General features: G+C 41.5%; 1 protein-coding gene across 1 annotated transcript in view; it reads left to right on the top strand.

Annotated features, from left to right (window-relative positions):
* The first annotated feature begins 6,220 nt into the window (after positions 1-6,220).
* Positions 6,221-15,439, top strand: part of Arl15 (ADP ribosylation factor like GTPase 15) — a 386,850-nt gene continuing 377,631 nt past the window's right edge. Inside the window, exon 1 of the mRNA XM_048368443.1 lies at positions 6,221-6,388. Coding sequence (XP_048224400.1) covers positions 6,341-6,388 — 48 coding nt within the window. The 5' untranslated portion in view covers positions 6,221-6,340. The remainder of the gene's footprint in view (positions 6,389-15,439) is intronic.

Here is a 15,439-nt window from a genome sequence, read left to right as displayed (position 1 = left end):
TAGGCTTTTTATGGATTCCTTTGATCAATCAGAGTAAGTTATGTCCTATTCTTAGATTTTCAACTATGAATGATTGTATGGACTGGACTGCATCTCCTTAAAATTCATGTATTATATCCTTGACCCTCACTATTTCAACATGAAACTGTACTCAAAGATAGGGCTTTTAAAGAGGTGATTAAGTTCATATTACTTTTAATATGACTTTGAAAAGGAAGAAATTTGGAGTGACACTCTGTGCATATGTATGTGTGTATGTGTGTGTATCCATTTTATTCTTTGCTTGGCCTGTGGGAAGGAATAGAGCGTTGAAATATGTATATTTAATATCTCAATGGAAGGCATCAATATTTTGAATTTCATATCTCCATTATCCAATATGGTAGCCATGAGCCACATTTCAGGTGCTCAATCACTACATGCAGCTAGTGGCTACCAGATTGGGCATTGTAGATATAAAACAGTCCCATCATTGCAGAGTTCTAGTGAACCGCACCACCTAGCACAATCAAGAGATGCTAACCATATCTACGTAGTGGAGAGTATGCCTCCTCATTACCTGCTATATAGTACTTTTTGTGTGTGCCAGACCTGGGGCTTGTCAAGTCCTGGGTGCTGTCCTTATGCTTTTTTACTCAAGGCTAGTGCTCTACCACTTGAGCCACAGATCCATTTCTGGAGATAAGAGTCTCACAGACTTTCCTGCCTGAGCTAGTTTTGAACTTCAGTCCTCAGATTTCAGCCTCTAGGGTAGCTAAGATTACAGGTATGAGCCACCAGCACCAAGATTTTATAGTAGTTATCACTAGGTGATATTCTCCTATCTCTGTCCACTAGACACTGTGCTGTTTGTGAGCAGAAATTCTTTTTCTCTACCATTCCAAACCTATAATGGGAGCTAAAAAGTTTGTGGAATGAATGAATGCATACCCAGAGCACCTACTAACCTGTCTTGGTCAGTTTAAATTACACAGATTGATACTCTCAAGACTGGATGAAGGAAGAAACATTATCCAGAAAGGGTATAATGGCCTCTTTTTTCATTGGTAGTTTCTTTTCCCAAGTTTTTCACCTCCTCAGCAACCTGTTTTGAATTAATATTTAATTAATTAATATTGGATTAATATTTATTTACTTGTTACCCTTGAAAGAAAATGTAAGACATATCTATCTATGTATTTGCACACAAATGTACACACATAGATTATTATTCAGCATAAAGAAGAATCAAATTGCATTGTTTTCAGGAAAATGGCATGGAATTGGAGGTCATCATGTTAAGTAAAACAAATCAAAGGTCACATGTTTTCTCTCATATACAGAGATCATGCAAAATCATTTCTAAATTTGGAGGTTATTCCAACTTTTTAAAAATTTCTTTGCCATTAATTCATTGTGACTGGTAATTTGGACATCCATGGAAGTATCTGCATTCTCTACATGTGATAATACAGTATGTAGGCCAAATGATGGCTTAGGCCCTGAATCTCTGGAAACTGTGAATGCTACCTTATATGGAAAAAGCAGCTTTGCAGATGTGATTAAATTACTTGCCAGGGAGATTATCTTCAATTATCTATGTGGGCCCTAAATGCAATCACAAGCATCCTTATAAAAAGGAAGCAGATTACACTATATAAGAGTAGAAAGGAATATGACCACAGAGCTAAAATCAGTAGAGAGGCAGCCACAAGCCAAGGAATTCTGGCTGCCACCAGAAGCTGGATGACACAAGGAAGGGATTTTTCCTTGGGGTCTCCAAAGGTAACCAGCCCTCAATATTTTTATTTTATTCCCACAAAAGTCTGGCCAACTTCCTGTATAATATCACTTGACCATTGTTTTCCATAATGATGAGGGGAAATACCTCTTTGATTGCCTTTAGTTTGGCCATCCATAAGAAGGCCTGTCCATTGTATAATATGTCAGGAACTGCTTGTAGCAAAACCAATCACTGACAAGAATGACCCTAGGAAATAATGGACGTGGTTCTTGAGATTTGCAGAGCTGAGAAACATCTGACTAGGTGATTACAATCAGTTGTGCATCATTTGACCACAAACTTATACCAATAAGAAAGTGTTCACCAACGTAGGATCAACTATCTCCTACATATAAAACACATCTCTCTCTTTCTGTCTCTGTGTGTGTGTATCTATCTATCTATCTATCTATCTATCTATCTATCTATCTATCTGTCTGTCTATCGATCTATCTGTACTGGGGATTGAACTCAGAGCTTTATACTTGTTAGGCAACTACTCTCCTACTATAGCTTGCTTTTAAATGAATTTTCAAGTATGAGGGCTTGGTTAGGGATTTAAAAAATCCTTGACATTTTCTGAATAGCTAGCTTATGGTAGTAACATTCTTTCTCTACCATCATCTTGCCTTTCAGCTGATTGGTTTTCTTTGTGGGATGAGCAGAGTAAACCATCTTCGTATAGCAACATTAGAATACACTTGTGGACAATTTAATAAATAAACATTCACTGTGATATTTGCAACAACAGTATCTCATACTGGATTTCTTAGTACATTTGTACAATAGAACTTTACACACCCTTAAACATTTATGGAGATTTTCATGATACAGTGAATTTTATGTGAGTGTTTATGGTACAAACCTATAAAGAAAGTAGAAAGAAAGAAAGGTATTAGATAATAGATAAATGAACAACAAAACAGTGCATGTAAATAGCCACTAATGTAATTTTTTTTCCTGGATGGCAGATTAAAAGTCTCCTTGGATGGGAACCTAAACTGTAAAAATACATGTTTTTGTTTTTTACAAGTGAGATTTATAGGGGGAAAATAATTCTCCAAATCTTATGGGTTATCTTGTAATCCTAGGTACTCTGAAGGCAGAGATGGGGTAGAATCACTGTTCAAGGCCAGCCCAGGCAAAAAGTTAGTAAGATTCCTATCTCAACAATACAAGGTAGGTATAGTGGTATATACCTATAACCTCAGCTACAAGAATGGATACCAATCTGAGAGTGGTCTTGAGCAAAAGGGAGACCCTAAAATGACTAAAGTTAAGATCCTGAGTTCTAATCCCAGCACTGCCAAAAACAAAACAGAAACTCCATAATAATTTCCCCTTGCTTTCAACAAGTAACAGCGATAGCTTTTTTTTTCTCATGTCCTGTGTAGATACAGTGGCCTTATGAGTTTCTGCCTTTTTTATTCATACCGAAAGTGAGGGTAGATGAATGAGCTTATCAAGGTTCCAGCCTGCTATCTAGCTTATAAGAGTTGTATAAATGTACTCTAACCTTTCTATGATCTCTTTTCAATCACACACATTCAACTTTGACTACTTCTTCATACGGTGGCAGTGCATTATATGTCCATCCCAACACAATCAAGTTTATTCTTTCCTCTTTATGGGGATAGCACATTACCATCTCAGAAGATTAGAATCTAATTAGAAAAATATATTCCATCTGAAGTTTAGAGGCTTCAGGATTATTTTTTGGGAGGACGGGGGAAGACTTTTAAAATGCATTACACAGAATATGAAGTTTTCACAGATGCCAGTCATGATGAACATGCAAATGATGTGAGATCAGGGGAGCAACAGGACTTGGCCTTTGGAATTTTTCCAGGGATTCTGTTGTCTACCTACTTTGGACTCATTTACTAATTCTGGGGACCATAGGAAACACATTATTTAGCCTAAAGACCTTCTATTCAGGACTGTCTTTCCTAAGTTTAGCTGATAAAAGGAAGGCAGAGTGATTATTTCCCCCTATGTAGGAACCCACAGGCCTCTTAAGATCTGACTTGGAAATAGTCAAGACATAACATTACTAAGGCAATGGAGACAATGGTACCTCAAACCCTTTATCTTATATGCAATATGATATTGATGGAGAAAAAGAAAGCAAAACAAAACAAGGAAAACAAAATTGTTACTTGGCTTATTTACTTATTGCTAGCAAGTTGGAAAGGTCTTCCATTTTTCTAGTTTCAATCAATTATACTTAAGACGAGCTTTATATGTGAATCACTTTCAGAATCTAGGCAAAAATGTCTTCTAAATTTGTATGAGTTCATGTTCACAGAATGCCAGGAAAAACAGAAATCTGATCTAAGGTGTTACTGTAATTAAGCCTTGTTATTCCCCAAAGTGAAAAAAAAAAACTTCACTGAATTTGTTATTTCGGATACAAACATTTTGTAACTTCCATCAACTAAGTGAAGCTCTTTATAATTCCTTTCAGTACTTTGTAACCTTTCTGTCTGTAGGAATTCTCCAAAACACGTTCAGAATCATTAGACAGAAAATTCTAAATCACAGGGTGCACAAACCCAGATGGATCTACTAGACTGCAAGCCCTTTCTGGTTTTGTGTATATTTAGAGTACATTTTATGGTTATCTAAGCAAAACAGTTTTGGCAAGCCCTGGCTCCCCCCTCCCCTGCTCCCATACATTTCTATGGAAATTTGTTACTTGACATAAAAAAGGAATGTGGCATTAGGGATGAAATACAAATTCAGCTCTTACATCACTTGTACAGACAGAAATATTTCAGATGGAGTTTCACTCTTGTCTTGGTATTTGGTTGTATGCAAGCCCTAATTACCAATTCAAGTGATATCAAGATCCCCGCCCCTATTCTCCCCAAATCCCACATTTTAAAATCACAGGAGCCTAATAAGATAGGTATGCCAGGTTGAAAACATGTATATATATATATATATATATATATATATATACACACACATATATAATGCACATATGTAGCATATATATATTTGTAACATGTTCTCCCTAATTCTAATACCCAGAAAAAGCAATAAACAAGTGTCTATTTCCTCTCCTCTTTTGTTGTTGATATATAACGACTTAAAGAATACGGTCTCGCTATAAACTGTACCATATCATGGAACCCTTCACAAATGTTTAGTATCTATATAAAGCTCAACTATATAAATCTATGCTAACAAATCATTTGAGATGTTACTATTATAAATATCGCAGCGAATGTTTGCTTGTAAGACTCACATTTCATTACCGTAAGACTATCTGGAAATGGAATTTTGGTACCAAGGTATATTGGACGCTTTTAATATACACTTATACCTTCTTCCCTCTATCCTCATTCCAAAGGAGGGCCTGACTATCTTGTCTCAATTTTTATCTTGAGGAAATCCATAGCTTCGATCTTGGATGTGTATGTGCAGGGGGGAAGAGCCCAGAATGTTCTTATCTAGTTTATTGTGCAAACCAGCCCTCCACCCATCTGCCAGCAAAATGGATACCTGAATACCCATTTCCAAGTTCTTTCCCAGGGAAACGCAGAAGTCTCAAGTGCATCTGCGTATAAAGACTTTTTGCTTCATAAAGTGAGACCCGGTTACAAATAATGTGTTATTTGAGTCCCTTCATAAAGTTTCTTAGTCCATCGAGCATTTGATATGGGGTGGGGGTGGGGGCTGACTTTGTGCCATACCTAATTAGATACAAAGAACCGTTCAGCCACTCCTTCCTGGATCCGAAAGGGAGATTTCTCCTGGAGTTCGGATGGGGGTGAGGGGGAGTACTAGGAGGGTCCCCCAAGTTCCCGCCCTCAGCTGCAGGATGCAGGGCTATCTGGGCGGAGTTGCTGGCCTGAGCATTTTCCACGGATTACCCGCGTGAAGGGTCTTCCCGCCCCCAAAGCGGGGCGGGTGGGGAGACACAGGCTTGCCTGTGCAGAGAGTGAGCAGTGCTCTCTGCCGGCGAGTGCAGTCTTCTTTCGAGTCGCAGAATGTTTTGGAAAGCGCTGAAGGGATGGAAAGTAAGTTGGAGCCTACCACGCTTCCCACTGGAAGGCACTCTTTCCTACTGGGGCCTGTGTGGTGGCAGAGGGGGACGGGACTCCTGCCAGGATCCAACCCTGGTGCTTGCAGTTTCGCTTCATTTCACTTCTCCAACTGCAGGCTGCGCGAGCACGCCGAGGTCTGGCGGCCGCCTAGCCAGCCGATGTTCCGCTTTCTCCATTCCTTCTTCCGCCTGCGCCGCTGCCCCGCCCCTGCCACCAGCCGGGGATACAACACGAGAACAAGCTCCCTGGCATCTCCCGCGCTTCTCTGCGGCCAGGTTTCGCGGGGCCCTGGCTTTTATAGGCGCCTCAACCAATGAGTGTCCTTCTTTCCTTCGGCCCGCCCACCCGGCCAATCGCCGCGCCCCTTGTGTAATCTTCGGTTCTTCGGCTGCTCTCGGTGATTTTCGCTGTTGCTGGCTTTTTCAAGAGCTGCTCGCTCGCTCGCAGCCCAAGACGCTGCTTTTTTTTTTTTTTTTTTTTTTTTTCCGGGTTCGGAGCCGTTCCGGATGCTTTAGGCTGCCGGATGTCTGATCTCCGGATAGCTGAGGCGTTTCTGTACATGGATTATCTGGTAGGTGCGGGGTCGGGGGGTGGGGGGTGGGGGGTGGGTGCGGTGGCGTGTGTCGCTCCGCGGATCTCTTCGTACCCGGTGGCTCCCCGCCTATAGGAGCAGCCTTTTTGCTTTCTTTCTTTGGGATGGGATGCCTTTGGGGTTCTTGCTCCCGCTGCCGGGAGCGAAGCTGTGTCCGGGACTCCCGGTGTGTGTGTGTGTGTGTGTGTGTGGGGGGGGGTTATGAGGGTGCAGCAGCCGGGGATGCTGGCTAGTGGGGCCGACAGGTAAAGGTGGGGCCGGGGCTGCGGGGCTGCGGGGCTGTGGGGCTGGAGCAGCGGCCCCCGCGGCCGAGCGTCCCCTGCCCGAGGCCGGGTTCCTCGCTGCGCCCGTCCTCCCGCCCTCCGCACACGACTTTGCCCGGGAAGCTGGAGTTTTCCGCTCTGCCTTGAAGCAGAACTCCAGGTACTATTAAAGAGCCATAAGCAGAATGGCTCACTAAGTGCCTGGCAGCCCCGGTCATTTGGCTGTGATTAGATCTCCAAAGCTATGACCTCAGTCGCGGTGGGATTTTTAAAAGCACATTAGCCATAAAGTACACTGGACCAAGCTACATTGCAACCCGGACAGAGCTGGATTGGGTAGGGAACAAGGCATTGCTCCACGGGTCTTGATCGTGTTGGACCGATTGCAACCCGGGTTGTTGTTGTTTTAGGCCAAGCTTGATCTGAGAAGTTTAGGTGGGAAAGTGTCAGCACAGTCCCGGGACAGGGCGGAACATTGTTGTCAGAACTGACTCGTGTGTATGTTTGTGGAGTTATGCAAGCACGATGTTTTTGTTCCAGAAATTAACCCCCCCCCCCCCCCAGCTGCCTGTTTGTGGTCAAAGCGGATCGTCATTTACATGAGCTGTGTTCATTTCTAAAAACAATTCTATGTTTAAAGGTGTTAGGTTGAACCGCTGGCCTGTGCTCTGCAGAGGTGAAGTGGAGGGCTGAGGGACATTGGCCCTGCTTGTCATCTTGCACTGGGGTTTCCACTGCAGATTTGGCCTGGCAGAGGTTTGCCGGTGCCTTCTAGGAATTACACTGAAGTCTGTACAGAGGAAGATGGAATACTTTCCGTGATCAAGAGAGGCTGGGCCCAGGACTGCTTCCGTAACGCTACCTGTGTTGGGTTGGTTTACATCACTACACGAATGCATTTCTCCAGAAGCTTCACAGCTTGAACTTGTGCAGCAGGATGGTGGCTGCGGTGGACGCATGGTACTGGGGACTCAAAAGTTTTGAGTTCCAGTTTGGATTTCTTGTTTGTTGATGGCAGGAACTTCTGTCTTTGTGATAAGATATCTACAGTATAGCCAGCTAGGTGAGCATTCTTTAAATACAGGGTGCTCTCTAGGCTAAAAAGTTCCCAGATGCGTCCAGAAGATTCTTTACTTACTGAAATGATTGGCTCATTTGTTTCTTTCTTCCTCTAGCAGCTTGCCCAAATTAAAAGCAAAGTTTGTTGCTGATAATTACCAAAGAGGAAAGTCTGACATTACCTGTGCTATTGAAAGCTAGTTTTGGATATTAAAGTTAATTCATGTGCTTCTGATCATTTTATTTACTGTTTTAAAAGATTACAAATTGCATTACAGAACTATCTTTGAGGTGCCAAACCCACCAGAGCACTTAGTGAGACCATACTGAAATCTTTGGCTAAATACTCAGATATCCAGTTAGACATAGTCTAAGGGTAGGTGGGCCGATATTTATAGGCTCAAAGTTACCCTAAAAGCACACTGGTTTTCTTGCCAGCTTACTGATTTCTTTGTGTTGCAAAGAGTGGGCCCCAATTTAAGCTTAGCCATTTGTCTCACCTAACACCCTAGTTTTGCTTTAGTGTATAATCATTATTAGGTTACTTCCACCATGGTTCCAAAAGTTCATAAGTACAGAGAAACAGTCCCAATAAAAATAACTGAAAAAATCTTAAAAGAATACTTCAGCAGTGGATCCTTGGCTCAAGTGGTAGAATGCTAACCTTGAATGAAACAACTAAGGGACAGGGAGAGACAGCATCCATGCCCTGAATTCAAATCCCAATACCAGCACCAATAAATAAGTAAATAAATAAATACAAAGTGGACTGGAGGAAAGAAAGCCATGAAATCAAACTCAGCCCTCCTAAGGTTTTTTAAAAAAATTATTTAATTTTTACTTATTAACTTTAGGTAAAAATGATGTGCTATATTATTGCTTCTTCATTATCCTAGTATGGTGTTTAAAGTCATGTTTCTGAAAAATACAAAATCAATTTCTTTGTGTCATGGATCTTTTAAAATAAATCAATTCCAAAGTTCTTTTAATTACCTTACAGAAAAAAAAAAAGCTTCTTTCTTTACAAGTTGGACTTCTGATTTTGCTGAGTGAGCTGGAATAAGTGCCCTTACTTGAACTTGGGAAGAGTAATGGTGTGTGTCTTTTTCTTTTTAATGGTATTCTACTTGTGTTGCTGTTGGAAAGGAGAGCTGTGTCTAAGTCTTTTGTTCATTGTTGTTTAGGCTCAATGCTAGCATCTAGCCCTTTTTATTTGGAGGAGAGGGAAGGGGTGAAAGAGAAAGGTGGAGTTGCTCTTTTTCACAGCTTTTGATAGGATTGAGATGGTAAAATGGAACACAAGCCTAAGATCTTAAAAGTGCACTTAAAATGTCCTCAGAGGTGACAGTCAAGGTGAAGGGCAGGTAATAATACCTTCTTAGTTAAGACAGGATTTTTTATTGTCTTCAGTTCAGGGAAATAGTGGTAACTTGCAAATCCTAAATAATTACAGGTTATCACTTAGTGTGGTGCCTGACTTGGTTCCTGGCATGTAGTTAGGGCCTAGTATTTCTTTGAATGAATTGAGGGGTGGAGTGAGGGACTGATCTTTCCTCAGCTGCTTCTAAACAAAGACAAGATAACATCTGTTTGGATTAGGGTACTTTGTTCTGGGGAATGTGGAATGTATCTTTTACACTTTTGAGATGATCAAGATAGTCAGGTTGACAATTTGAACCGGAGATTCTATTTTTTAGCTGATCTGGACAGTTACCTAGAGGCCACAAACCCGTGTCCCTCTTTTCTGGGGATACTTGGAGTTTACAAGCCATGTTCATTCACACCTGCCAGGACTGTGGGTAAAGATTTAGTTGTCATTCCAATAAGCAGTATCAGCGTCCTTCTCTCCTGACAGGTAGAGCTAGCAAGACCTGTGTGGAACTTTTTGAATAAGGAAGAAGAAAATATAGTCAAATGACAATTTCCCAGGTTTTTCTGGGAGGTTGGACGAGATCAACTTCTAGATTCCTCCCAGTTCAAAATGTTCTTTTTTCTTTTGATTTGTGGACATAAATGAGTCTGGATTTCACCTCCTGTATTCTATGCTATCAAAACAATAGTAATAAAGCTGGCTGTATTCCATATAATGGCAGTGATGCAAAAATGAGATAGCAGAGGGAAATTTATTTATGGACAGCACATTTCTTTTTAGATATGAAATGCTGATGTGTTGTGATTGTGTGACTGATCTTATTTTTATCCATGCTCTGGAATGACTACTGCTACTTAGTGGTAAGTGTTATGCTGCCTTTGAAACTAGGTTCAGGATATGGAAAGATTGGGAATGGTAATCAGCAAGACTATTGATGATCATTTAATACCTGTAAAAATAAAACCATATTCAAAAATATGTCATCTAACTTGTTCAACACATTTATGGGATGGTGACATTGTGAATGGCCTTGAAAGTCTTGGGTGATGAGTTATGATGGCTCCTGGGTTGCATCCCTCCCTCCCTCCCTCCCTCCCTCTCTTCTTCCCTCCCTTCCTTTTGTACTGGTTTGGGACTTGAACTTAGGGTTTGGGCCCTGCCTTCTTGACATTTTTGCTCAAGGCTGGCACTCTACCACTTGAGCCACAGCTCTACTTCTGACTTTTTGGTGGTTAATTGGAGATAAAAGCCTCACAGACTTCCCTGCCTGGGCTGGCTTTGAACTGTAATCTTTAGATTTCAGCTTCTGACTAGCTAGGATTGTAGACGTGAGCCACCAAGGTTCAGCTTTACTTTTGCTTTCTAGCTCATTTTTCTCATATATGTTTCTTTGCTTTATTGCAAACTAACATGTAAAGGTAGACTCGTAAATGTGACAGAAATACTTGGTTAGTCTTAGATGCTGTCAATGACTGTTCATTATATTTGTGTATTATGTTTAAGATGTAATAAAGTTCTTTGTGCTTACTGGTGAACTTGGCCTAGCTCACTGCTCCCAGGCTGTGTCTGCCATCATAAAATCTGTGTCACCGGGGAAGATCTGATGAGAGACCTGAATGGATCATGACAAATCCATCACCACTGACAGGACAAAAACCAGCTAAGCAACCAGCCCCAAACAGAAACTCTTGGTTCAGTGCCAAGGGAGGAGTCCACAGGTACTAGATGGTTGTAAAAGAGTCCTTTAAAAGCAGGAGCAAAAGCACATTTGTGATTTTGTATGTTCATTTTTCTGTGAACTGAACTTTTTCTGTGTGTTCTGGTACCAGGGTTTGAACTCCGTGCCTTCAAGTCTCACTTGGCTTCCCTGCTCATGGTTACCACTCTACCACTTGAGCCATGTCTCCAATCTGGCAATTTGCATGTTAATTGAAGATAAAGGCTTTCCAGCTTTTCTGCCCTGTCTGGCTAGGAACTGTCATCTTGCAGGTCTAAACCTCTTGAGTCACTTGGGACTATGCGTATGAACTTTTGGTGCCCTGCTATGTGAACTGCAATGTTTTGCTGGTTAAAAAAAATAGTACGTTCTTTGCTAGATACTGGTGGTTTATGTCTGTAATCCTACCTACTTAGGAGACTGAGATTTGAGGATCACAGTTCAAAGTCAGCCTAGGCAGGAAAGTGAGGCTCTTGTTTCCAATTAATCACCAAAATGCTAAAGTGGAGCTGTGGCTAAAATAGCAAAATGCTAGCCTTGAGTAAAAAATCTGAGACAGTGCCCAGGCTCTGAGTTCATGCCCCGAGATCAGCACCTCCCTACCCCCACCCTCAAATGCTCTCTTAACCTTGCGTGACTGAACAGGCCAAACTTCTTTCAATCTTAAATTCAACTGGGTTAGGTAGTTCATAGGATAATGTGAATAAATCATATTCACACAATACTTAATACTATGAACATGACAACTGTGAAACTTTCATATCAAAAAGAAATTTAAAGAAAATCCATATCACGAATAACATCTTTTACAACGATGTTAGGCCTACCATACATGTTTCTGTTGCTCTAGTCTTTCAGTATGAGTCTGAGTAGGGGACATACAGAATCATCATTCTTGCCTCTAGGAACTTGCACTCTGAAGTATGCTTAAGTTCCACATTGGTTGGTGTGTGGATAGAGGTTCTAGAAGGGAGAGTTAAGACTGGCATTATCATTTGGAGGGTGCTATGTGTGGGTTGATCCTCAGTGAAGCTTTTTTTTTTTATGCCAGTCCTGGGCCTTGAACTCTGGGTCTGGTCTCTGTTTGTGAGCTCCTTTTGCACAAGGATAGCACTCTACCATTTGAGCCATAGCTCTACTTCCTGCTTTTTTTTTGTAACTAATTAGAGATAAGAATCTCATGGACTTTCCTGACCAGGCTGGCTTCCAATTGTGATCCTCAGATCTCAGCCTCCTGAGTAGCTAGGATTAAAGGTATGAGCCCCTGGTGCCCCTTAGAGGCTTCTTTCTGTTGTAGTAGTGTACCGATGGTGGGACCTTTAAGAGGTAAGGCCTATTGGGAGGCCTAAAGGTCAGTTAAGGGCGTGCCCTCAGAGGGGAGGTAGGACTTCTGCCTCTCTGGCTTCCTGTTTGTTTGTTTGTTTTTCCCACAGATGTGATCTTTATTCCCCCACCCTGCCCCACCTGCCTTAAACCAGTAGATTCTCTCTAGAGCCCTAGCTGATGCTGGAGTTGTGTCATTTTATCTCCAAAGCGATGAGCCAAATAAACTTCTTTCCTTTATAAAGTTAGCCTGCCACAGGCACTTCTAAACCAGCGATCATCTACATAGCACTTACTGTGTGCCAATAGTCTTACAAGTGATGGCAAAAAACTGAGACTCAGGGAGTTTGTGTAATTTCTTTATAAGTTCACACAGCTTAGCAAGAAGGTGAGCTGGCATTGTGGTTTCTGCCTTCTACTAGACAGTCATTTTCTTTTGTGCTGGGCTGAGACTCAGGAAGCTGGTGTTAAAACTACTGGAACTTACTTGGAATTTGTACAATGTGTTTCATGAAAATGCATTTGCTCCTCCTTTTGAGGGTTCCATATTCTTGGACTGAATTAACATTGAAAAGACTGGAAAACAGTTGTGCCTGTGCTTTTCTCTTATTATTCCCTGAGCAATACAGTTAGTATAACACCTCATTGTGTGTGTGTGTGTGTGTGTGTGTGCTCGCATGCGCGTGCGTGCACATGCACATGTGAGGGCTACTAGCAGGGTTTGAACTCAGGACCTAGAATTCTTGAATAGCTTTTTTACTCTACCATTTAAACCATATCTCCAGTTTTAATATTTGTTGGTTAATCAGAGGCAAGAGTCTCCAGATTTTCTTTTCCAGGCTGGTTTTGAACCACGATTCTCAGATTTCTGCCTCCTGAGTAGTTAGGATTACAGGTGTGAGCCAACAGCACCTGGCCAGTGCGATGGCTATTTATATAGCATTTACATCCTATTAGGTGCAAGAAATGCTGGGATGATATGCTATTTGTTCATAGATTATATACAAATACTGTGCTTTGTCATATGAGACATTTAGCATCTATGGATTTTGGTATCTTGTTGACATCTGGAATCAATCCCCTGTTTGTACCAAGGGATAACTGTATCTACTTCTTGCTTAGTAGATGGGTAATGAACAGTGTTGGTTGACTACAGGCTGACTGAAGTCCCTGCTTCTGGGGGACTCCTCTCCCAAGTGGCCAGCCCAGAAAAGGCTGGCTGGAAGAACTGTGTGTGTGCTGAGTCTCACATCCCACAATGCCCTAATTCTGGTCACTGAGGTAATCTTGTCTCTAATGCGTCATCAAGTGACTACAATGCATTTCTATGCATCCTGATTCCTTGTGTCACTTTCAGAACATTCTTGCCAGACATAAACACGAGTTCTTTTGGAAGAGGTTCCTGAGACTTAGGATCTATTTGTTGTATAAGTCTGTCACGGTTAAAGAAGTTAACCAGTGTTGCTTGGCAAATGGGGCTGTCCAAGAAACTAGGCCCTAAGCAGCTTCGTACTTACTGACTTCAGTTGGGAAAAAGTCTCCTTATGGCGTTCACTATAAGGGATTTATTTGTAGAGTTGAATGGAGAGAAGAAAAGATTTTTGCAAAAGATCTATTAATTGTATTGTGGATGAGAAATGGGAATTTGCCCTGGTAATTCTCACAAGTTCAATGAATGATGGTGTGCTTGTCAGGTTTTTGTTACTATATGGAGTAATGAAAAAGATAAAGAAGGGATTGTGGACCAAGGCTCATGCAGAAGGTTTAACTTGTATCACCTAATTTAATCCTTGCACAGTTTTGTTCACTCGGGATTTCTGGCTCAAAAAAGATTTAGTAACATAGAAAAGAGGTTGGAAATTGAGTCTCTAAGAGTGCCTCAAGCTGTGACTCTCCAGTTGAGGGTCATAGCTTGGATTTGAGTCTCACTTGTCTGATTCCAAACCCTTGCTTTTACACCTAGGTTTTCTGAGAGGTCCCTGGCCACTTGGAGACAGCATAGCTCCCTCTGGCACTTGTGTGGGTTTGTGCCTGGAAGTGAGCAATCGTGCTCACTCTCCTTTACATTTTACACAGGTGTTGACTTCCAGTCCGTAGCCTCACAGCTACGTGCATGCTTTTCAACGTCAGCAGCTATTTGAAAAGCTGGGTTTGTAAGAGACTGCGGCTGCCCTAGTCGCGGACTTCTGCTAGTTGTGCCAGTGATTCAAGGAAGGATTTATGGGGTTCCTTTGCTAACTGGATAGGCACTTACCTCACTTACCTCTTTACTTTTGGGGAAGGGTGTGAAAATCTGAAATTTTCCTAGAAACATCAATGGCACAGAGGACCTGTACCTTTTTCCAGTCAGCCTAGACATGGAGTCATGCCCTACGTGAAATACAGGTCTTTCAGGGGTTCATTTCGAATTACGAATTATTACATGCATGCACAAAGGTACAGGAAGTTACAGACATATGCCCACTGCCATGATTCAAAAGCTGTTAATGTTTTGCTATTTTAACTACCAAAAACTCTGTGGGTTTCTTTCTTTTCCCCTTTAAGGAGAAAGGAAGACCTTTAAGGCTGCAGCCAAGGCCTCCTGCTTGGTTTGCACTTTCCTCTGCTGTTCTCAATGCTCTTAGCTGTTCCAAAGTCACTGGTTATTCTCTTGTGTGATTTTCACCATTAGGAAATGTGTATGTATGTGGAACCTATGTGCAGTATTGTCTTGTACATGGTAAAACAGTCCTACAGAAATTGTTACATATCACCTTTATCTTGGTGCAACTCAAGTTTTTCCTTCCTTGACAAGTTGAGATTAAAAACTGTTGCTGCATGATCAGTAGATAGCGATGTCATGTGTCTGGTTTCAATGTTGCCAATGTTGGGGACATTTTGGTAGCTCTCTTGCCTGGATTTGGTGATGAGCTCACAGAAGGGACTGAGTGCTGATTTTGTTGCCTCGATGGCTGTGTGTGTTCACTCGTTTTTAGTGCTAAATGGAATCATGTAAGTGGTTTAATGGCATATTGCTATGTGCATTTCAGCTTTTAGTATGATTCATGAGTCCGTTTTATAGTTTTAATTCATTTTCTAGTCATAGAACACAAGTACTAAATAGATATATGTACATGCATCTATATATTTTCTGTGTAAGGACTAGGATTATTTTGATAATGTGTCTACTATTAAAGTAAAAGCTGAATGAAGAAAATTTGGGAAGTAGAGTAAAGAAAAATGGGGGAAAAAATCAGCACTCTAGTATCCTACAGATTAAAAAGTGGACATGCATTCTTTAGTGTGTGACCCTGTAG

This window comes from Perognathus longimembris, chromosome 19 (genome assembly GCF_023159225.1).
Source record: "Perognathus longimembris pacificus isolate PPM17 chromosome 19, ASM2315922v1, whole genome shotgun sequence".
Classification (NCBI taxonomy): domain Eukaryota; kingdom Metazoa; phylum Chordata; class Mammalia; order Rodentia; family Heteromyidae; genus Perognathus; species Perognathus longimembris.
Note: the sequence above shows the minus strand (reverse complement) of the source record. Positions and strands in the feature narration are given on the sequence as shown.